Source organism: Epinephelus fuscoguttatus, linkage group LG13 (assembly GCF_011397635.1).
Source record: "Epinephelus fuscoguttatus linkage group LG13, E.fuscoguttatus.final_Chr_v1".
NCBI lineage: Eukaryota > Metazoa > Chordata > Actinopteri > Perciformes > Serranidae > Epinephelus > Epinephelus fuscoguttatus.
The window spans coordinates 15,257,015-15,276,907 of NC_064764.1; the positions used below are offsets into that span (position 1 = coordinate 15,257,015).

Below are 19,893 nucleotides of genomic sequence, written 5' to 3' on the forward strand. Positions count from 1 at the left end.
CACACACACACACACACACACACACACAGCAGTCTTGGAGGTGATGTGCTAATTGATGCAAAGTAATGGAGGACGTGAAGCAACAATGGCTGCCCCACAAAGCTTTACAGAGAGCTCTTTTTGCTTGCATAACTAGTATTTAGTGAACTTTATTATTCTGAAAATGTGGTTTTAATTGAGAATTGATCAAGAGATTGGAACAAAGAAAGCAGACAAGAGGAGGAAGAGGAAGATTAAGAAAAGGAGCAGAGGGAGGAAAAGGGAAAAAGGGGATGAGGATGAGGAGGGGGGAGGCCTCCTGCAGTTTTGAGGTCAAACACACAGCTGTGGTCATCACCTTTCACTGCAGGGGACTCACACACACACACACACACACACACACACACACACACTGCTGATCACCCTCTGTGGGAGTTTGACCTGGGCCAGATGGTCACTGCTCTCTCTTTTTACGACTCTCTTCTTCTGTCATGTCCACACTAAGCCAGTGTTTTTCACACCTGAACAACTTAGCTTTTTGAATACGCACTTCAGATGTTTCAAAACACCAGTCTAACATTGTAGTGTGAACGAGGCCAACAATGCCAAATCAATGATGTATCAATAACATGCGTTCACAAGGAGTTGTATACGAAGAGAGCAGATTTCTGCCTCCTCAAACTCTCTGCAATCGCTCATTTTGAATGCCAGTAGAGATCATAATATGTGGGTTTGCGATTAGCCAGTCTCTAAGCTTGTGCTGTAAAAACAAAAGGTCTCATAGTGGAGCATTTCCAAAAAGAATAACAGATTAGGCTACGAAAACTACAGGGCATGGAAAAACTATGAAAGAACAACATTTGGTCAGTGTGAGCTTTAGTTTGCTTTTTAAACAGGCTTTTAAAACGTCTTTGCATTTTTTATCACCACGTTGTGGTCTATATCCTACATTGTCATACATTCAATTTAAAGGTGCAGTGTAAAGGATTTAGAGGGATTTATGGGCAGAAATGGAACATAATATAATAAGTATATTTTCTTCAGTGTATAATCACCAGGAAAAAAGAATCACTGTGTTTTCCTTACCTTAGCTGTTTATACCTACATAGGGAGTGGGTCCTCATTTTGAGTTTTTGAGTTTTCAAGTTTCGCACTGGCCGCCTTGGAAGAAAAAGTACAAAAGACATGCACATCCCAACATCCAATGGAGTGGGTGCTGGACCAAAGAAACGTCTGGCAAAGTAAGAAAAAATTAATAAGTCTGCACACCAAGTAGCTAGCTCCCGTTTAGAAGGATTTTAATGCAGAGTGATGTTTCAAGCCACATGACTCATCCTCAGACTACAGAAGTCTTGATGTTTCAAGCCACCCGGTTCTTCCTCAGACTTCGAGGAAGGACTGTGTGGCTCCAAACGTCATTTTGCATTAAAATTCTTCCAAATGGGAAGAATGTGAAACTGCCTTATTCAGTGTTTTCACCTGTTCAAATCATCTGTTGTGTTTGTTTTGAAGGAGAAAAGACCAGTTCCAGGTAAAAACCCCCTACCTCTGGATCTTAAGATACCAGAGAAAAAAGGTGAGCACACATTAGCAAGTGGTCGGCGAGCCGCCCATCTCCGACACGCCAAGTAGCTTCAGAGATACACAGATCTGTAACATGAAACTGCTTTATTCAGTGTTTTACCAGTTTAAATCACAGAGTCTGTTTTTTGGGAGAGGAAGAGACCTCTGTGGATAGTTTGGCTCCCAGTAAAAACCTCCTGAACAATGAAAGCTGAAGGAATCCTGGCCGGGAGAAATTTCAGCTGGTTGCAATCTTCAATCCTCACATCTCGATACCACTAAATCCCCTTAAGTCTCACACGCCTCACCTTTAAAATGAATGGTAAAAGTTTTAGTCCCAGTGCTATCTCCCTGCCTCCCTCTTCACTTCCTCTGTGCAGACAAACAGCGCTATTCCATCTTATCTCTTGTTTTTTTTCTTGTTCCAACTTCCAAAACTCGGCACTGCACCATTTATCTTAATCCCCGCCCTTGGCCTGTCATATGCAAGTGCTTGTATTTTTTTAATGAAAGTAATGTGAAACCCAAATACACCCAAATCCATGTATAAAACTCTTTGAAGTTGGTGCAATATAATGTGTTTCTGCATTTGAAGTTTACTTTTTTTAGAGTTATTGCCACATGCTGCCTAACTTTATTGATTTGGTTTTCTTATGCACACTCACGTCATTGTACATATGCTGTATCTGCCTTTGTTCATCTGTGAAAACATGTATCATATACTGTACTGTTGCAGAGATTGCCTATGCAGGACATGCAGTGTACAGTTTATGCTAAAAGAGGATACTGAGGGGGATTATGGGAACAATTTTAAATTAACTTTAATTGTTCCTGGTGCAGATGTTTAATGCATATGTAAATGTTTTCTACCAGAAGGTCAAACTTCCTCTGTCCAAGGGAGTATGGTTGTGTGCTTGAGTTTGTGTATGTGTGTGTGTGTGTGTGTGTGTGTGTGTGTGTGTGTGTGTGTGTGTATGTAAAGATCATGCCAAGTTACCCTGTGCCTAAAACAGTTTTATCAGGCTCCAGACATGTGTTTCCAATGTTCTTTAAATACGCTGCATACACATACACACACACATGCACGCACACACACACACAAACAGTACTTCCAGTGCCAGATAGTTAAAACGAAACCCCTCCCATGTTGTGTCTGAGACAAAGTTGAATTTTTCTTCTTTTGGCATCAAACTACATGTGAATAAAACACTGATAAAGCTGACTGTGGGTGTGTATTAATACCAAGAACATTAAGTCCTACGCATACTTCTCAAAGATTCACCTTTTGAGGACACACTAGTGCACTGCTGATATCTGACTGACCTAAAGTAAGAGTCAGTAATTGCAGTTACGGCTCATCTTGTGTCTGTAGGTAATTACTTTATAAGAACTCTCAGGAATCCAAAGATCATATCTAATACTTATGAGTCTTCTTAAATCACAAGATCTCACAAGTTCATAATCTTTATCAGAACAATGTATTAAGTCATAATTGCCAGAAATTGAAAACACAACCGCAAGAGAAAAAAAAACTGTTCTCTTTTTTTTCTCTTTTCATGAAGTAATATGCCTTTAAAGAAAAAATGTCATCCTGTAACCAAGGATTTGCAGAAACAGAGAAATATCAATTTTCTCAACAACTGCAAGACAAACTTATATGATGCTTTGTGTGTGAACGTGCGTTTGTGTGTGTTTGTGTGTTTGTTTGTTTGTTTGTTTATGTGTGTGTTACCTACTCCTCTACTCCTCACGCCATTGTGGTCAATCAAACTGCTCTCTCAGACTTGCTGTGTTGCTGTGGCCTGGCTGCAACCCTGAATGGTTTTACCCACACACACACACACACACACACACACACACACACACACACACACACACACACACAAAACCCAGGTTGTGTTGTTTCCAGCAGCAGTAGAAGTTTATGAGCGTTTGGACAGGGGAATACTGGCTGCTCAGGTCACGACATGAGGTTACTCTGTGTCTTTGTGCGTGTGTATGTGTGTGTAGGAGGGGGTAAAATGGGGTACAGAAAAAAATAAGACAAAAAATTGTTCTGATATAGCAGGTTAAAGGTTTAGTGTGTAGGATTTAGTGGCATCTAAGCAGTGGTAAGGTATACACAGGTACACCCACCTCTATTCTTTGGCTGTTTGCAACATACCCACTTCCTCCTCTACCTACCTACCTACACCCACCTCATCAACTGGTGAGGTTGCAGGTTGCAATATGTCCCCCTGACTCCTACACACTGGGCCTTTACAGCTATCCATAAATTGTAAATTGCAATAGACATGACATAAATGTTCCAAGTTTAACTTGTATTGAGTAGCTTGTTGCATGATCATGCAGGCGCCATCTTTATCTGAAGGAGTACACCAGTGTTTTTCCATTTACAGATTCTATATATGTTACATTACGTCCAACCGCTTTTCAAGGCATGCTGGGTGTTTTCCCCGTCTCCCAGTCAGCTGTAGTTTCTCCCTTTTCTGTACAGTTTGAACATAACTGTTCAGAGACTCAAACTTGTTTGAGAAAAATGCAGATTATTGCCAAAGTTACGTTATTGTTGCATAGAAACAACAACAAAACAGCTGAAAACACAAGTTAATTTAAAAATATCAGCTGATGTGGTGCGTTAAAGTTATGATGCGACCGATGAACTTAATGTTGCTGTTTTGAAACTAGAACATGAACAACAATGACATCAACAGCGTGTCTCTCGAAACGATAGAGCCGAACCTCCCAACGCTGAGATGTTTGCGCGGTGAAAACTGAATATGAGAAGGAAAGAGCAGCACATGCTACATTTAAGACCCCAGAAGCTACTGCCAGCAGCTGTGATCCTTTAATGTCTCATGTTCAGCTCCAAGAAGGCAAATATACTCGACCCTCTTTCTCTGGATTCTCTGCCCTTGTTCCTTTTTTCATTTTTTTTCTCTCGTTGTTTTACTGCAGGCAGTAAAAGTCAGAGCCAAAACCTGCTGGACACTTTTATATAGAAAACACTAAAACGGCAAACAAGAGCTAATCACGAACATGGGTGAAAGAAAGGGAAAGGAAAGGGAAAAAAGGATTTAGCAGTGGAAGATATATATATATATATATATATATAAAAATATATATATATATATATATATATAAAAATATATATATATATAGAGAGAGAGAGAGAGAGAGAGAGAGAGACACACACACACACACACACACACACACACACACACACACACATATACTGTGCATATCTATCATTGTTAATCATATATATTGCCTGGAAGTGAGAGGAGGAGTACAATTGTAGATATGATGACACATCTTACAGACTGCTTTAAAAACAGTTCATCTTAGAGAGTCCAAAACTCCCTCACTGAAAACTTATAGATTTCTAAGGGAGTAGGTGTGTCGCAGTTTGGAACCACAAGGTCAGGACATATGACTGAGGACTGTGGTGAGACATTAGGACATTTCTGATATGACTCAGCACGTCAGAGTCAAGAAGGACCACTGCTGTGATGACCTCTGACACTCCAACTGAGCCTCCTGCAACGGAGAACAGAAGAAAGCATGCCAAAGTTTGAATATTTTAATAATTGGTAATATATCAAAGGCATTCTCAGATATAAAACATACCCATAACCCTTTTTGAGCATTGGTGGTGTGTGAGTCAGGAGCAGTGAAATCACACTGAAATGTTGAGGAGCAAATGAGCAGATGTTACTGTTACCTTTAGGTATTTCTCCAGGGGCTGACTCACTGAGCCTCCAGACACCACATGCATGGAAAAGTTGATGTAGTCCTTCTCTGTCAGGAGCTGCACACTCTGCACAGGGTTTATAATATGGTATCCTCCCTGAAAGTCTTTTTAAAACAACTGAGCATGATCACAGAAATCATGCTCGGTATTTTAACATGTTGTGCAAAAATTCGACCTCATGTTGTACCCTATCTATTGGGGATCGCAGGGTTAGAGCCTACATTTCAAACCTGGTAATTGTAAATGTGTCTGTGTCAGTGGTGTGGTTGCTCTTCTTGTAGGTCCTGGTGCTCAACATGTGGGCAGCAATCTGAGTCCGAAAAGGGCAGGTGTAGCAGATGCTGCTTTTACAGCTCAAGGGAGGGAGACCTCTGCTGTTCCAACACCCCAGTGGAACCCATGGGAGACCCTCGCTATACATTCACACACATATTCGCATACATTCTTGTTATGATAACAGTCATCATGGTAGTTAGCCAATAAACAAACCGACATTTACAGTTATCTTGGATGACTGCTGTACACTGTTCAGAGGCAGCTGCAGAGTGGCCCGTGTTCAGAGGAGCAACCAGACGGCAGATTCAAGCATGGTTACTGGAGTGAGTTTGCCAACAGATAAGTCCAAGTAAAAAGTGTAAAGACAGTGTGACAAAAAAATAAGAGATAGATAAATGAAATCAGACTTATTAATACCTCACAAATTCAAATTCAGGACTATTAAGTTACTTTTTCGGCCTAATATTTATAAAGTTTAAGACATTTTAAAATGTTTTAAGGACCTGCAGACACCCTAATGTATAATAGTTCCACCCTCCAAGTGGAACCTTTACAAACTTGTGAGTTCATGACTAAAATTAATACACCAAAAGTTCACTCTTTAGCTTGCAATTAGTAGTTTGACAAAATAATGAAAACTACAAAAGAAGCTAAAATAAAATAAAATAAAATAAAACAAAGTAAAATAAATAGAATAAAATAATATAAAATAAAATGAAATGAAATAAAATAAAGATAATAACAACAATAATAATAATGAGAATAACAAAAGTTGTCAAACAATATTATAACATCATTTTAACAAACACATTTGCAATTTACATGTAATAATGTATTAATAATAAGATGATTTTGCTGGAATTTTGGAGAATCAATTTTGAGCGTTGCAGTTAATGTTGCTCTGTTTTTTTGTTTGTTTATTTTTAACAGTAAAAAGTGTTATGCCTTTTAGTATCACATTAAAACAAGTCAGTAGTAATTTGGGACACTTTTTGGTAAATTACTAAGAAATCCACCTAAAAGAGACTACTCCCTTGAGTAGTACTTTTATAACTTGTTATGTATCACTGCTATATTTCTATAAAGAAAATATCTTGCAGAGTAAAATAATTTAGAAATTTGGGACCTTCAAACACATCAAGAACCCCTTCCTCACTCCGAAGACATGGTCAGGTAAAATGGGACAGCTGGTAAGGTAAATTAGGACAGTCATATTTGTTTATTCTTTAAATGGTGAAATGCATTCCATGCTTTCCCTGTTCTTTGCAGCTTGTTTGCCTGGTGCCATATTGTGGATGTGTGTGTAACAATTCTGGCTAATTCTGGACTGTTGTGGCTGACACAAACTCCCTGTTCCATCTTTAATATAATAGTGACAAAAATATCTACTAAAAATGGCTGTAATATTACAGGTGGACACACAATAGCATAAATAATGATTTTATGGTTCCTGGTAGCATGGAAACATGCTGGTTCCACTTAAGAAAAATGTCACATTTTAGCTTCAATCACGAAGTAGGCCTACTCACTCACCCACCCAGCATCTCACTACCGCTTTTCTCACTAAACCTTCATTGTTTGAGCTGCAACTCTTATTTCTAAACAGAGAAAAGTCTTTCTTTGCATGTTCTCAGAGCAGTAGCCTGTTTTTTAGTATTAGGTGTGCCCACCTTATTTGTCACAGACCAATCAAAATGATTGTTTCATGTAAAGCACATTTATAATAATAATGCAATAACATGTTTAGTGACTGGCTGCTATAATTTATAGAGCTCAATGTCTACAAACTATTTAAAATAGTGACAGAGTGGAACATCTTTATTTCACTGTCGCCTCTGTGACATACCGAGCAACAACAGGTGTGGCACAGCCGCAGCATTTGTCCCTGCCCGGCTGCCATCGGAGAGGTGCCTCCCATCAACAACACAGAAGTGTCAGAGACAACTTCTGCTTTCACTGTGCTGCACTGATTGAGACATTAAAAAATGCCATAGCTCAGTGTTTCTGATGTGACAGCTTCACACAGTTATCCGGACTCATTCAGAGTTGCCGCAACATAAACGTCCGCGGCGATATCCCGACCTCAGAGCGGCAGTTGGTAAGTTTAGTTAGCTTCTTTAGCAGCGGTAGCATTAAGCTAACCAACTTTAGTTTATTAGCTTTACCTTCTCTTAGCTTCACTGATAATACACGGCCTTCATGCAGTGTTTCAGAGCAAAGTAAACTTCGCTAACGTTGTATGTTAAAAAGCTGGCAAACGTGTAACGTTACTTGACAGAAAGTTACAGCTGTATCTTTACTCGGTGACAGAACATGTCTGCTGTTTATCAACGTTAGCTAATCTGTGTGTACGTAAATGGCTTTATCGGCATAACGACTAACGTCAGGAGCTCTGTGTTGGTTTAATGTGTGTTTAAAGAGATGTAGTTAATGTAAAGCACGTATGGAGCGTGGAGCTACACTGACACCACTCGCAAATAGTTTTACTGGTAATGGAGGTGTTGAGACCTGTCAGCATGCCATCATAGATCATAAGCATCCACTAAAGATCAAAAGAAACCACTCCTAGCGAGCTCATAATTAAAATTAATAACGTTACCCTAAAAATTCATTCTTGAGCTTGCAATTGGTAGTTTGACAGAATAATTTGCCTCAAGGTTTCTGAACAAACAGATGAAGACCATAAAATAGCTAAGATAAAATAAAATAAAATAAAATGATAGAAACAGCAACAATAAAAACAGTCACAATAATAATAGTATTATAATAAAAGTTTGGTCAAACAACATGATGACATCATTTTAGCAAATGTAATTGCAATTTACATGTAATAATGTATTAGTAATAAAGTGACTTCACTATGATGGATTAGTTTTTAGGTTTAATGCAATTTAAGTAGGTATAATAATAATGATAATAATAATAATAATCCAACACAAGTAGAAACATAAAGAAAAACTAAATATAGTTATAAAGTTAAGTTAGTTATAAGTTATAAAGATACAAAATAGTGCAAGTTATGATAAAGGACAAAATACAACATAAAATATGACGTAAGTGACATAAATCAGTAGTAGCATACACAGAATATAACAGGAATGTGAGGTGGTATATATATACAGTACAGGCCAAAAGTTTGGACACACCTTCTCATTCAATGCGTTTTCTTTATTTTCATGACTATTTGCATTGTAGATTCTCACTGAAGGCATCAAAACTATGAATGAACACATGTGGAGTTATGTACTTAACAAAAAAAAGGTGAAATAACTGAAAACATGTTTTATATTCTAGTTTCTTCAAAATAGCCACTCTTTGCTCTGATTACTGCTTTGCACACTCTTGGCATTCTCTCGATGAGCTTCAAGAGGTAGTCACCTGAAATGGTTTCCACTTCACAGGTGTGCCTTATCAGGGTTAATTAGTGGAATTTCTTGCTTTATCAATGGGGTTGGGCCCATCAGTTGTGTTGTGCAGAAGTCAGGTTAATACACAGCCGACAGCCCTATTGGACAACTGTTAAAATTCATATTATGACAAGAACCAATCAGCTAACTAAAGAAAAACGAGTGGCCATCATTACTTTAAGAAATGAAGGTCAGTCAGTCCGGAAAATTGCAAAAACTTTAAATGTGTCCCCAAGTGGAGTCGCAAAAACCATCAAGCGCTACAACGAAACTGGCACACATGAGGACCGACCCAGGAAAGGAAGACCAAGAGTCACCTCTGCTTCTGAGGATAAGTTCATCCGAGTCACCAGCCTCAGAAATCCCAAGTTAACAGCAGCTCAGATCAGAGACCAGATGAATGCCACACAGAGTTCTAGCAGCAGACCCATCTCTAGAACAACTGTTAAGAGGAGACTGCGCGAATCAGGCCTTCATGGTCAAATAGCTGCTAGGAAACCACTGCTAAGGAGAGGCAACAAGCAGAAGAGAATTGTTTGGGCCAAGAAACACAAGGAATGGACATTAGACCAGTGGAAATCTGTGCTTTGGTCTGATGAGTCCAAATTTGACATCTTTGGTTCCAACCGCCGTGTCTTTGTGAGACGCAGAAAAGGTGGATGGATGGATTCCACATGCCTGGTTCCCACTGTGAAGCATGGAGGAGGAGGTGTGATGGTGTGGGGGTGTTTTGCTGGTGACACTGTTGGGGATTTATTCAAAATTGAAGGCACACTGAACCAGCATGGCTACCACAGCATCCTGCAGCGACATGCTGTCCCATCCGGTTTGCGTTTAGTTGGACGATCATTTATTTTTCAACAGGACAATGACCCCAAACACACCTCCAGGCTGTGTAAGGGCTATTTGACCAAGAAGGAGAGTGATGGAGTGCTGCGGCAGATGACCTGGCCTCCACAGTCACCAGACCTGAACCCAGTCGAGATGGTTTGGGGTGAGCTGGACCGCAGAGTGAAGGCAAAGGGGCCAACAAGTGCTAAACACCTCTGGGAACTCCTTCAAGACTGTTGGAAACCATTTCAGGTGACTACCTCTTGAAGCTCATGGAGAGAATGCCAAGAGTGTGCAAAGCAGCAATCAGAGCAAAGGGTGGCTATTTTGAAGAAACTAGAATATAAAACATGTTTTCAGTTATTTCACCTTTTTTGTTAAGTACATAACTCCACATGTGTTCATTCATAGTTTTGATGCCTTCAGTGAGAATCTACAATGTAAATAGTCATGAAAATAAAGAAAACGCATTGAATGAGAAGGTGTGTCCAAACTTTTGGCCTGTACTGTATATATATATATATATATATATATATGTTTATGCTTAGCAAGATTATTAGAGTTAGAGTTTGGTGTTGATTTTCATAGCACATTAAAATGAAATGAAAGTTTCTATAAGCATCAATAACTGCAACTATGATGAAGAATATTACTTTTGTCCTTTTTTGGGGGGGGGGATAAACAGGTGTTTTACAGAGAACAAGCACGTGGAGCCAGATGAACCTAAAAAATGATTTATTGTTGAGCATGAACAGAACACCAGAAGAAATGTTAATAAAGATGCCTTCACTGTCCTGTGGAATGGAGAGTCTAAAGTGATGGAGAGCAGAGAGGAAAGGTAAACACACACACACACACACACACACACACACACACATTCTTGAGCTGTCCCTGTCCTGATTATATCTCTCCAGTTATCTCAACTGGAAGCATGTTAAGTGCCGAGCAACATGCCATTGAAATGGTGTTTCTGTTAAATGTGATGCAGATGAGATGTGAGTTAAGATTGACTGATGATCTCCTAATCTGTCAGTTAAACTTTACATTGTTTATATTAGGGATGTAAGGGTACACAAAATTCACGGTTCAATAAAGCAAAAATGTATCTATGCCAGAAAAGTTACTTTAATTTTTATCATTTTTAATTTATAAAATCTGACATCGTGTTTTGACTTGAGCAATGATGGAGCTATATGCCTACCTGAGTGACCCATCTTCTGAGGTGTCTTCTTAGCAGCAGCATATAAAACAAAAACAGATCCTTATAAAATGTGAAATTTAGTTTTGTAGTTACAAACACAAACAAACAAAATAAGATATTCCACATGTGAAATACCAGAGAAATGTCCTTGTTTTTGAAAATCATAATTTGGGATTACAGTTTGCTCATGAAGGAATATTGTTACATAGCTGCGGCTTTAAATGTTATGTTGTCATCATCGTGGTGATTTCTTTTTCCCTGTTTAAATCAGTTAGGAATGGCTGCCTCACAGCTGTGGGGGTAACGTTAGGTTGTAGCTTGTGTTGCTCCTTGTTTTCATCTAATTCTACTGATTGACACACTGAGGTGATATCTGTAAAAATAAGTTGACATGTTTGAAGTATTCCCACTGATGAGTCTCACTGGTTTCGGGGTGGGAGGGTCTGACAGCATGTGACACTGAGTGAGAACATTATATTAAACACAATTAAAGTTGTGTTTTATTCTCCAAATGTAACAGCATAGTTAAATGCATCGTTTGGCTTGTAATGCACATTGAACTTAAAGCCTTGTACCGAACAGCTCAATACAAATATACATGTAGTTACACCCTCAGTGTATATAGCAACTTTTATACTTTTATTTCAGTTTGAAGTGGGTTACAAGTGACTGATTAGTTCAATTTAATTACTAGTTGTTATGTGTTAAAAAAATGTCTGTATTACTATTTGTCCGACTTTACTGTACAGAAGTTTTAATGAAAACCTCAAGTGAAACAGATCGTCTGGATTTATTACTAACTGGCTTCACCTTACGTATTCTGAGGGGCTGTTGCTGAGACATGCAGCAATGAGAACCACATCAAAAGAGTGTCTGGCCAGTGTTTGCACCTCTGCATTGCAGTTTTGCGATATACTTATGGCCAGTTCAGTGTGAGTGAGTTATTTACAGATGTTGCTCTCCACCCTCAAAGCACGTCAGGGTCTGCAGATGCTCAACAAACAAGTCATGGTCGGTGGATGATTGAGCTGGAATTCAGTGAGCCTTTTTTTTTGTGTGTGTGTCTTACAGCTAATTCCAAAATTAGAAATCTGCAGTGGTTTCAGGACCTGGCTGGTGTTCAGCTGGTTTGGGTTTGGACAAGATGTGTTTTAGCTGAGGTCAGGTTATGTCTATCTTTAAGGCTCATTTCAGGCCAACATTAGTGATTTATTTGCATGCATTGTGGCAGCCCTGCAGATGAGCGGGCCCCCACACCTCCAGAGCGAGGACTGCTCCACATCTGGCAGTCAGCAGGCCCCACTGCACAGCAATGTCCAGAGAGAGTGCTGTTGTCCAGACCTGTCCTGCAGGCCGCCCTAGGAGAACACCATGGACTTCTGCTGACACAGGGTGAGTGTGTGTGTTTGGTTTAACACACAATACATAATCATATTGTGAATTAAAATTCTCATTCTCAACCTAGTGAGTATAAGATGTTGTAATGATTAGTGTGATTTTATTGGTCCATATCGCCCCACCAGTATTGAAAAGAGAGACTTGTCTTCTGTGTGGATCTGTAGCTGGGGATTGTAAAAAAAAAAAGTTGCTGCAGTGAGCTAGGCTGTGGTTGTCATGGTTACATTACTACATCTTCACCCACTATATTCCTCCCATACATTTTTAAACAAGTATATGTTTCTACCTTAAGATGCAGCACCTATGTGAATTAGAGATATTAAAATTAAGATGACCTATTTCCACTGAGGAGTTGTTGTCCTCCAGGTGGACAGGTGTATTCCTTCGGAGAGCTGTTGTGGAGGGATCAGAGCATTCCGGTGTCTGCTCCAGTGCTGGAGGTGTCTCTGCAGGGGAGGACGGTGGTGCGTGTTGCTGCGGGTGGTTTCCACTGTGGAGCACTGACTGAGCAGGGCAGTGTCTACATGTGGGGGGAGAACACTGCAGGACAGTGTGGGCTGACTGAGAGGGGTACCGTCACAAACATCACAGGTTGGTCAACACTTTATCTCCTTCCTTCCTTCTTTTCTTCCCATATTTCCCAAGTTGTTTCTTCATCCAACCCACTGCTTGCCCTCCTTTCATGTTCCTTACATCAGTGCCCCTCCCATATGTCTTTCTTTAATTTTTCCTTTCACATATTGATGCATTTTTTTTTATCAATGGATAAATGTTGAGGGAAGATAAGTTATGTAAAACATCCTGTGTCAGTTCCAGAGCCTTGCCCAGTCACTGTGGTGGACAGTGAGGTCATTCCTCCAGCAGTTGTACGGGTTGTGGATCTGGCTCTTGGACGGGAGCACAGCCTGGCTCTGTCGGCCCAGAATGAGCTGTGGGCGTGGGGCAGCGGTTGCCAGCTTGGCCTGGTCACTAGCACTTTTCCTGTGTGGAGACCACAGAAGGTAATTTGCGTAAAGCTCAATGAATTTAAGCATTCAAAACTCAGTCACATGTCAGCAAGTCAAAATGAAAACCATCGACACAATCCTGCTGTGGATATTGATACTATTGTTGAATATTGAATCTTTTGTCTTTCAGCTGGTGAGAGAGAAAATAAGTCTAAAAGTATGCTGACTGATGGTGAATTGATGGTGTTTTTGCATGTGTGTAAGCGCTTGACTAAACTGTATTATTATTTCTATCTCTGGCACAGGTGGAGCACTTGGCGGGAAGACATGTAATTCAGGTAGTTTCTCTTCCTGTTATCACCATTGCCACATCTAAATGACAAAAAATACAATGTGCTTTATCCAGAAATACCATCTCTATTTATTTCCCCACAGGTGGCTTGTGGTGCCTACCACAGCCTTGCCGTAGTTCGCACGCTGCCTCCACAGAATACCCAGAATCCTTCTGAGAAGAGGGAGCGTGGTCAGTCACCTCACTATTCGGTGACAGAGAGGGAGGAGCCGTCTACGGTTGATGGTGGCCAGTACTGTCCGCTGGGGGTGGAACTGACTGAAGTCATGACTAGCGAGGTAACTATACACCAAGAAGTAGAAATTAGAGGAAAGAGATATGTGTTTGGGCAGCCCTAATACCCTGTTGCAACCAAAGAGCTATACAATTACAGAATCTAAAGGCTGTAAAAAGTGTTTTAGATCAAGTGTCTGTGCTCATTTAAGAGGCTCAGCTTTTTCAGCACTGGTTGATGCACCTCTGTGGTTTGCATTCTCAGCAAACCTCTCCCAGAAGAAGAGGCCACAGACGAAGGTTTCACCCTGGGGGAAGGTCAGCTGGTGGCAGTCCTGGCTCTGTAGCCGCTTCATGCCCATTTTCTGAGGATGGCAAATCTAACACTAAACAGTACAGTATTATGTAACTTATGCTTTGAAAGCTTGGGTCCATTTTTCTTTTTTACGTCACTGCGTTTTGCTAACCGCTGATCAAGCATTTCCATTTGAAAAAGATGGACCTGCCCTTTCAGTTGATTTCTATTTCAGTTTTTCTTTGCCTTCTCTCTTTTTCCATTCCCTCCATTGCAAAACTTCAGGATGAATCCTCCAACTGGGCACACTCACCCTCTCACTGAGACAGATGGCAGCCCCAAGTCTTACCCATTGTCAGGCTGGAGAGCCAATAAGAACCCTGCTTTCCCTGATGAAACGCAGCTTCAGAGCCTCCTACGTAAACTCTCTAGTCACTCACTGGAGATGCGCCACACCACCGGGCCAGGAGATACCGACTCACTGAGCAGTTACACATCAGGTTGGTAATTCACCTCTTTTCTTCTGCCTCTGTTTTGAAGTTTGTTGTTCTTTTGTGTGTAACTTCATTCACATGTTTTATCCCTTTTTTGTTCCTAAACTTGTTTATGCTTTTTCATTAGTTTCTTTGTTTGTTCATAGCTGTTAACACCTCGATAATGTTGTTGTTCATTGCTTTGTTTGTTCCATTGTGTTTCATTCAGTTGTTGTTTTGTTCATTTCATTGTTTGTTACTTTGTTCTTTAGTATTTGATCTATTTTCTTTCTCCCGAAACGTTTTAATTCCTTCCCTCCTGCCATTGTTCTCTCCAGATGACAGCTGTGTTTCCTCAACTCCTTCCATGGATCTGTTGACTTCCAGTTACAAAGAAGAATCGCCAATTAAGAGTCAAACCAACAAGTAAGACCAAGTGAACAGTAGTTGATGATGAGGCACTTTGTGTGATCTAGAATGTAAAGTATAGTGCAATTGATCATTCTTTCAATAGTCTCCAGTTGTCACACAGATTTAGAATATTAAAGGGGATTTTCTACTAATGCAGACACACCATGAAAACTCAATTACACTGCAGTGACCACATACCAAGATGATTCATCTACAGTGTATTAGCTGCCTGACCACTGACCTTCTTTCCTCCGATAACAGTGGAGGGACTGTGGCGTACTCCTCCTCCCCTGTGTGCTTGGATGAAGTTCGGCTTTGTGTGGAGGCGGAGAAGCAGACACTGCAGGGGCAGAAGAGCTCCAGTCTCACAAATATAAACCAGAAGGGGAAAGCAGCCACAAGCAGGAGACGCTCCCTGCCTGGAACACCCAGCCGTGGTAGGAATGGAAGGGTGTGAACTTTACAGCATGTTCGGGAAATATTTACTGTCTTGCCAAGAGTTAGATGAGAAGATTGATACCCAAAGCCCTATATATGGAACCAGGAGGCTATTAGCTTAGCGTAGCATGAAGGCTGGAAGAAGCTGTCCCCCCAAGAAGTATTTAGCCATAAGCTAATTAACATACTGTAGTTAGCTAGCTTAAGAGTTGCTGGTCGGAGTATTTTTGAATTTGGAAACAGTAGGGCTAGCTTTCCCCCTGTTTTTAGTTTTTGTGCGGAGCTAAGCTAACTGTCCGCAGGCTTGAGCTTTATATCAAGTGTACAGGTATGAGATTGGTTTTATTGACTCCAAGTGTGCCACCATCGGCCGCACAAATGCCCTTCTCACACAGGATCTGGTACCAGTGAGGTAAACAACATCTGCAGAATCACTGAAATGTGTGCCTTTGTGAAGGTGCAGCCTGGCTAACAAGGAAGAATAGAAATGTTATCATCAACAGAGGCACACAATACTTCAGCCTGTGTTTGCCCTTCACTTTCACACACTGAATGATCACATGATAGAGTTATCGCTGATATCTTGGGATAACCTTATTTGCTTTCTTGAGATATCATAATCATTAACTAGTTTTCAGCAGAAAATGAAAATAACTAAGATTAAAATTCTGAAAGTTCCTTAGCCACAATATAACTTATATTGTCTAAACACAATGAGACAATTATTGAGATGTAAAGACCCCTCTCATAGCTCAATTAACCATTCAGAGTCTCTGTACACTTTATATATCCACAGTGCCACAAAACACAGGCATGTTTGAACAGTCAAGGAAACTGATCAGCAGACGCAGTAGACCAACTTCTCGTTTTCTGGTTTGCCAAAAGTTTCAGGAGCATCAGAGTGAAAGTCAAAACAGACCTTAAAACCATGCAGCACATAGACTTTTTTTCAGTTTTAGTAATCACCAAGTCTTCATGTATTTTTCACCTATATAGATATGGAATAGCAGTAAATAATTTATTACCTGTGTGGCTTAGAGCTTTGAATCTCTGCCCAAACCCGATTGGGCCCAACACGACCTGCGGGGTTTGGGCCGGGCGGGGCTGTACTTTCTCAACATTCAGTCCAATTTTCCAGTGTTTTTTTGTCTTCCTGAATCCTTTTTTCTCATCAGAAAAGAGAAATGTTACACAATCTCTGTGTAATACTGACTGTTTGTTTGTTTTTTTTGGAATTGCATTGGTTCACATACACTGAAAAACATTTCAATGGGAAATACAAAGAGACCCACCTACAATATTTATGTTGTTAAGTTTGAGACAGCCTTAATAGGAAATATGGCTGAACGCAAGTTTGTGTAGAGGGTTTTCTGCCAGAAAGCCCTTTCACTCTCATTTTCTATTTCTAAATCAATTTATTTTAACAGAAACCAAAATTTATTTTTTCTATTGTTAACCAATAAATCCCTTTCTGGCAGAAAGTGCTCTAGGGGAACATCTCCCAAGTGCGCTGAACATTCGTTAGGAGAAGGTGCGTATCAGGGGTCCTGTCAAAAACATCATGTTACCATTCTAAAATGTTTTCAGTTGACTTTGGATTGTCATAAAAACTGCTGCCATGGTTCGGGCTGTAGTTGGGCTTGGAAAGACAGTATGCAGGTTCAGGTAGGGGCTGCCTGATTTTGGGGGCCCAAGCATAGCTCTAGTGTGGCTGAACAGAGGGGTTTATAACATCTACACTATCTTCCACGCAACTTATCTCATGTTGATATTCTTCATTTTGACTTAAGTTACTGTGTGTTTCTTTTAGTTCGACCTGCTTTCCTCTGCTGTTGTCACTACATTGATATCCTGCTCTGTGCCTGCTTACCTCAGCTCAGCAGATTCACACAGCTCACTGCTGCCTATTTTGAGGATTCAAGGTGTTACAAGTTTGTTCCAGGAAAGGTTACTAAGTCACTAGGGCAAGTCACTAGGGCATGTTTATACCAAAACTGTTGGTTGCGGTTTATACCATGTGTGTTTGCCTGTGTAGTACAGTTTATTTAGGCTGGTGAGAAAATTGTCATGTAAACTCCGGTGCAGTTTGTTTGTAGAGGAGAAGGCAACACCGACCGGCCACAGACTTATGTTGTACTTGTTATATGTGACACTTAGCGCATAGATTTTTTTCTGTTCGTATATATCTTATATGTCCTTTATTGCAGTATCATCATCATCTGCTTCCTCTGTTTGTAGTGGCTGTTGTTAGGTATGACAGATGAAGTGAATTCACAGTCTTGACAGATGCTCAAATGTTACTAGCAGGTGATGGTTCAGTTGGTTCGAACAACACTGTTACCAGGACTTTACATTAGATCATGTGTTTTTCTTCCAGGGTCTCCACGGCGACGGCGGCCTTGTGCCTGCAGGCCACCCTCTGCTGGTCGGACCCAGGTTGCAGCACCGGAGGAGGCTGGAGACGGGCTGCCATCTCTGGAGACAGAAGTGTGGAGCTGGGGCCGCGGGTCTGAGGGGCAACTGGGTCATGGAGATCAGCTCGCCAGGTGTGGACACATAAACACACACACAGAAAAAAATATGAGAAAATAATATGATGTATGCTGTCGTTATCACAGTTTGTCCTGCAACCAGTTTGGAGGTTCAGTCTTTAATGCCCAATCTGAAAACTCCATGATGTTACAGTCATGTCAGCACTTTGGGTTAAGGGCTTTAAAGGCCCAAAAGGTTTTTGCAAAGAAAACAGGATAGTGATTCTCATAGTATTGCAGCTATATAAGGGTATGGGGGTCACATCACAATCGGGATGATTGAAATTCTTGTAAATGAACAGATACTGTATGAAGTGTGTTCATATGTCAGTGCTTGTTTGACAGGAGGGGGTTAGGACAGAGTTAGTTAGTTACATGCGTTGACCCAAAGCATAAAAATACACTTTAGGTCGCATTTATGTTTATATAGTAGGAGTGAAACCCAAGTGTTACATGGCCTGTGCCTCTCAGATGGACAACTTAAAAACGCGGCCGAAACGCCACCAGTGTAGATAAGCTGTCACAGTGTGTGTGTGTTTGTGTGTGTGTATGTGTCCAGACTCCAGCCTCTGTGTATCAAGTCTTTGACAGGCGAGGAGGTGATCAAAGTTGCCGCAGGATCACACCATTCACTGGCTCTCACCGCTCACTGCCAGGTAACAGAAACACACACACACACAGGAGATTGTATGAGAACTCTCACTGACATAATATGCTCCCAAGCCCCTGACACTATTCCTTAACCATCACAACTACATGCTTTACCCTGACCTAAGTGTAACCTTGAGCTTTAAATCAAGTCTCAAGAGCACACACACATTTGCACCAGCTAACTTATCCCGGTTTTTTATAGGTGTTCTCATGGGGCAGCAACATGTGTGGACAGCTCGGTCATGTCAACAGTCCTGTCACTGTACCTCAACAGGCAAAGGTACGGCAGCCTGTCAGTCAGGCATGTCTGTTCTTTCATTCATTCAGTGCTCAACCACTTTCAGACTGTATTTTACATGTTCACTCATATATTATTTATTTCTTGAAATGCTTATTTCTTATTTGCTTATTCACTGGTATAACTTAATTCACACAGCCAGTTAGTCAATAGATCAATAAATGTATGCCATATCCTGTCAGCATATTACACGGAAATGTATGACTGGAAAGTATAAATGAGCATATCAGTGTAATCACTAGGTGGGTGAAGATCATATTATAAAAACATACTTGAGGTCATATGAATATTAATGCACATAGGAATATACAGTAGATCAATCATGTTGTAGTCACACTAACAGATATACAACAAACCAGTAAATCTCCTAATAGGAGTCTGTGTTTTGTCCCTGGCTGGCCACTGTAGCTCTCTGATGGTCTTCGGGTTTGGGACGTGTCCGCCGGTCAGAGCCACTCCCTTCTCCTAGCTGATGGAGAATGTGTCCAGCCAGTCCTGTTGTACTGCGGCCAGCAGCAAGAGCCAACATCAGCGCAGACTGAGAGGTCAAAACAGAGTCAAAGGTCAAGCCAGAGGTCACCCAGCAGAGCAGAGAGTTATACAGTCAGACCCACCCTGCTGCCCTCATGTATAGAGGTTTGTGTGTACAAAACACAAGTGCCTGTGGTTTTCTTTCAACAGGACTGATAGTAAAGGCCTTTACACACAGGGGCACATCAAAATTTTTCAATAACGGCAGTGATGTGACTTTGCTATAGTTGCAACACTTGTTCTACAGTTTCGCTTTGATTGGATTTTAGTGCCTTCTGGTAAACTTTTACACAATTTATATGTCTAGGGCTTATAAGTGCTGCTTTTGTCAAGGTTAAGAGGAA

General features: G+C 40.7%; 2 protein-coding genes across 6 annotated transcripts in view; one reads left to right on the forward strand and one right to left on the reverse strand.

Annotated features, from left to right (window-relative positions):
- The window catches only part of LOC125899663 (translationally-controlled tumor protein homolog), a 589,762-nt gene that overhangs the window by 355,779 nt on the left and 214,090 nt on the right, over nt 1–19,893 (reverse strand). The gene's annotated exons all lie outside the window — the stretch shown is intronic.
- The window catches only part of LOC125899643 (alsin-like), a 35,089-nt gene continuing 22,674 nt past the window's right edge, over nt 7,479–19,893 (forward strand). For all 3 annotated transcript variants that reach the window (XM_049594093.1, XM_049594094.1, XM_049594096.1), the window contains exons 1-15: nt 7,479–7,670; nt 10,496–10,648; nt 12,243–12,403; nt 12,776–13,000; nt 13,220–13,410; nt 13,662–13,694; nt 13,792–13,986; nt 14,187–14,314; nt 14,502–14,716; nt 15,028–15,115; nt 15,362–15,537; nt 17,916–18,084; nt 18,629–18,725; nt 18,923–19,000; nt 19,427–19,654. In XM_049594093.1, coding sequence (XP_049450050.1) covers nt 10,629–10,648; nt 12,243–12,403; nt 12,776–13,000; nt 13,220–13,410; nt 13,662–13,694; nt 13,792–13,986; nt 14,187–14,314; nt 14,502–14,716; nt 15,028–15,115; nt 15,362–15,537; nt 17,916–18,084; nt 18,629–18,725; nt 18,923–19,000; nt 19,427–19,654 — 2,004 coding nt within the window. In that variant the 5' untranslated portion in view covers nt 7,479–7,670; nt 10,496–10,628. The remainder of the gene's footprint in view (nt 7,671–10,495; nt 10,649–12,242; nt 12,404–12,775; nt 13,001–13,219; nt 13,411–13,661; nt 13,695–13,791; nt 13,987–14,186; nt 14,315–14,501; nt 14,717–15,027; nt 15,116–15,361; nt 15,538–17,915; nt 18,085–18,628; nt 18,726–18,922; nt 19,001–19,426; nt 19,655–19,893) is intronic.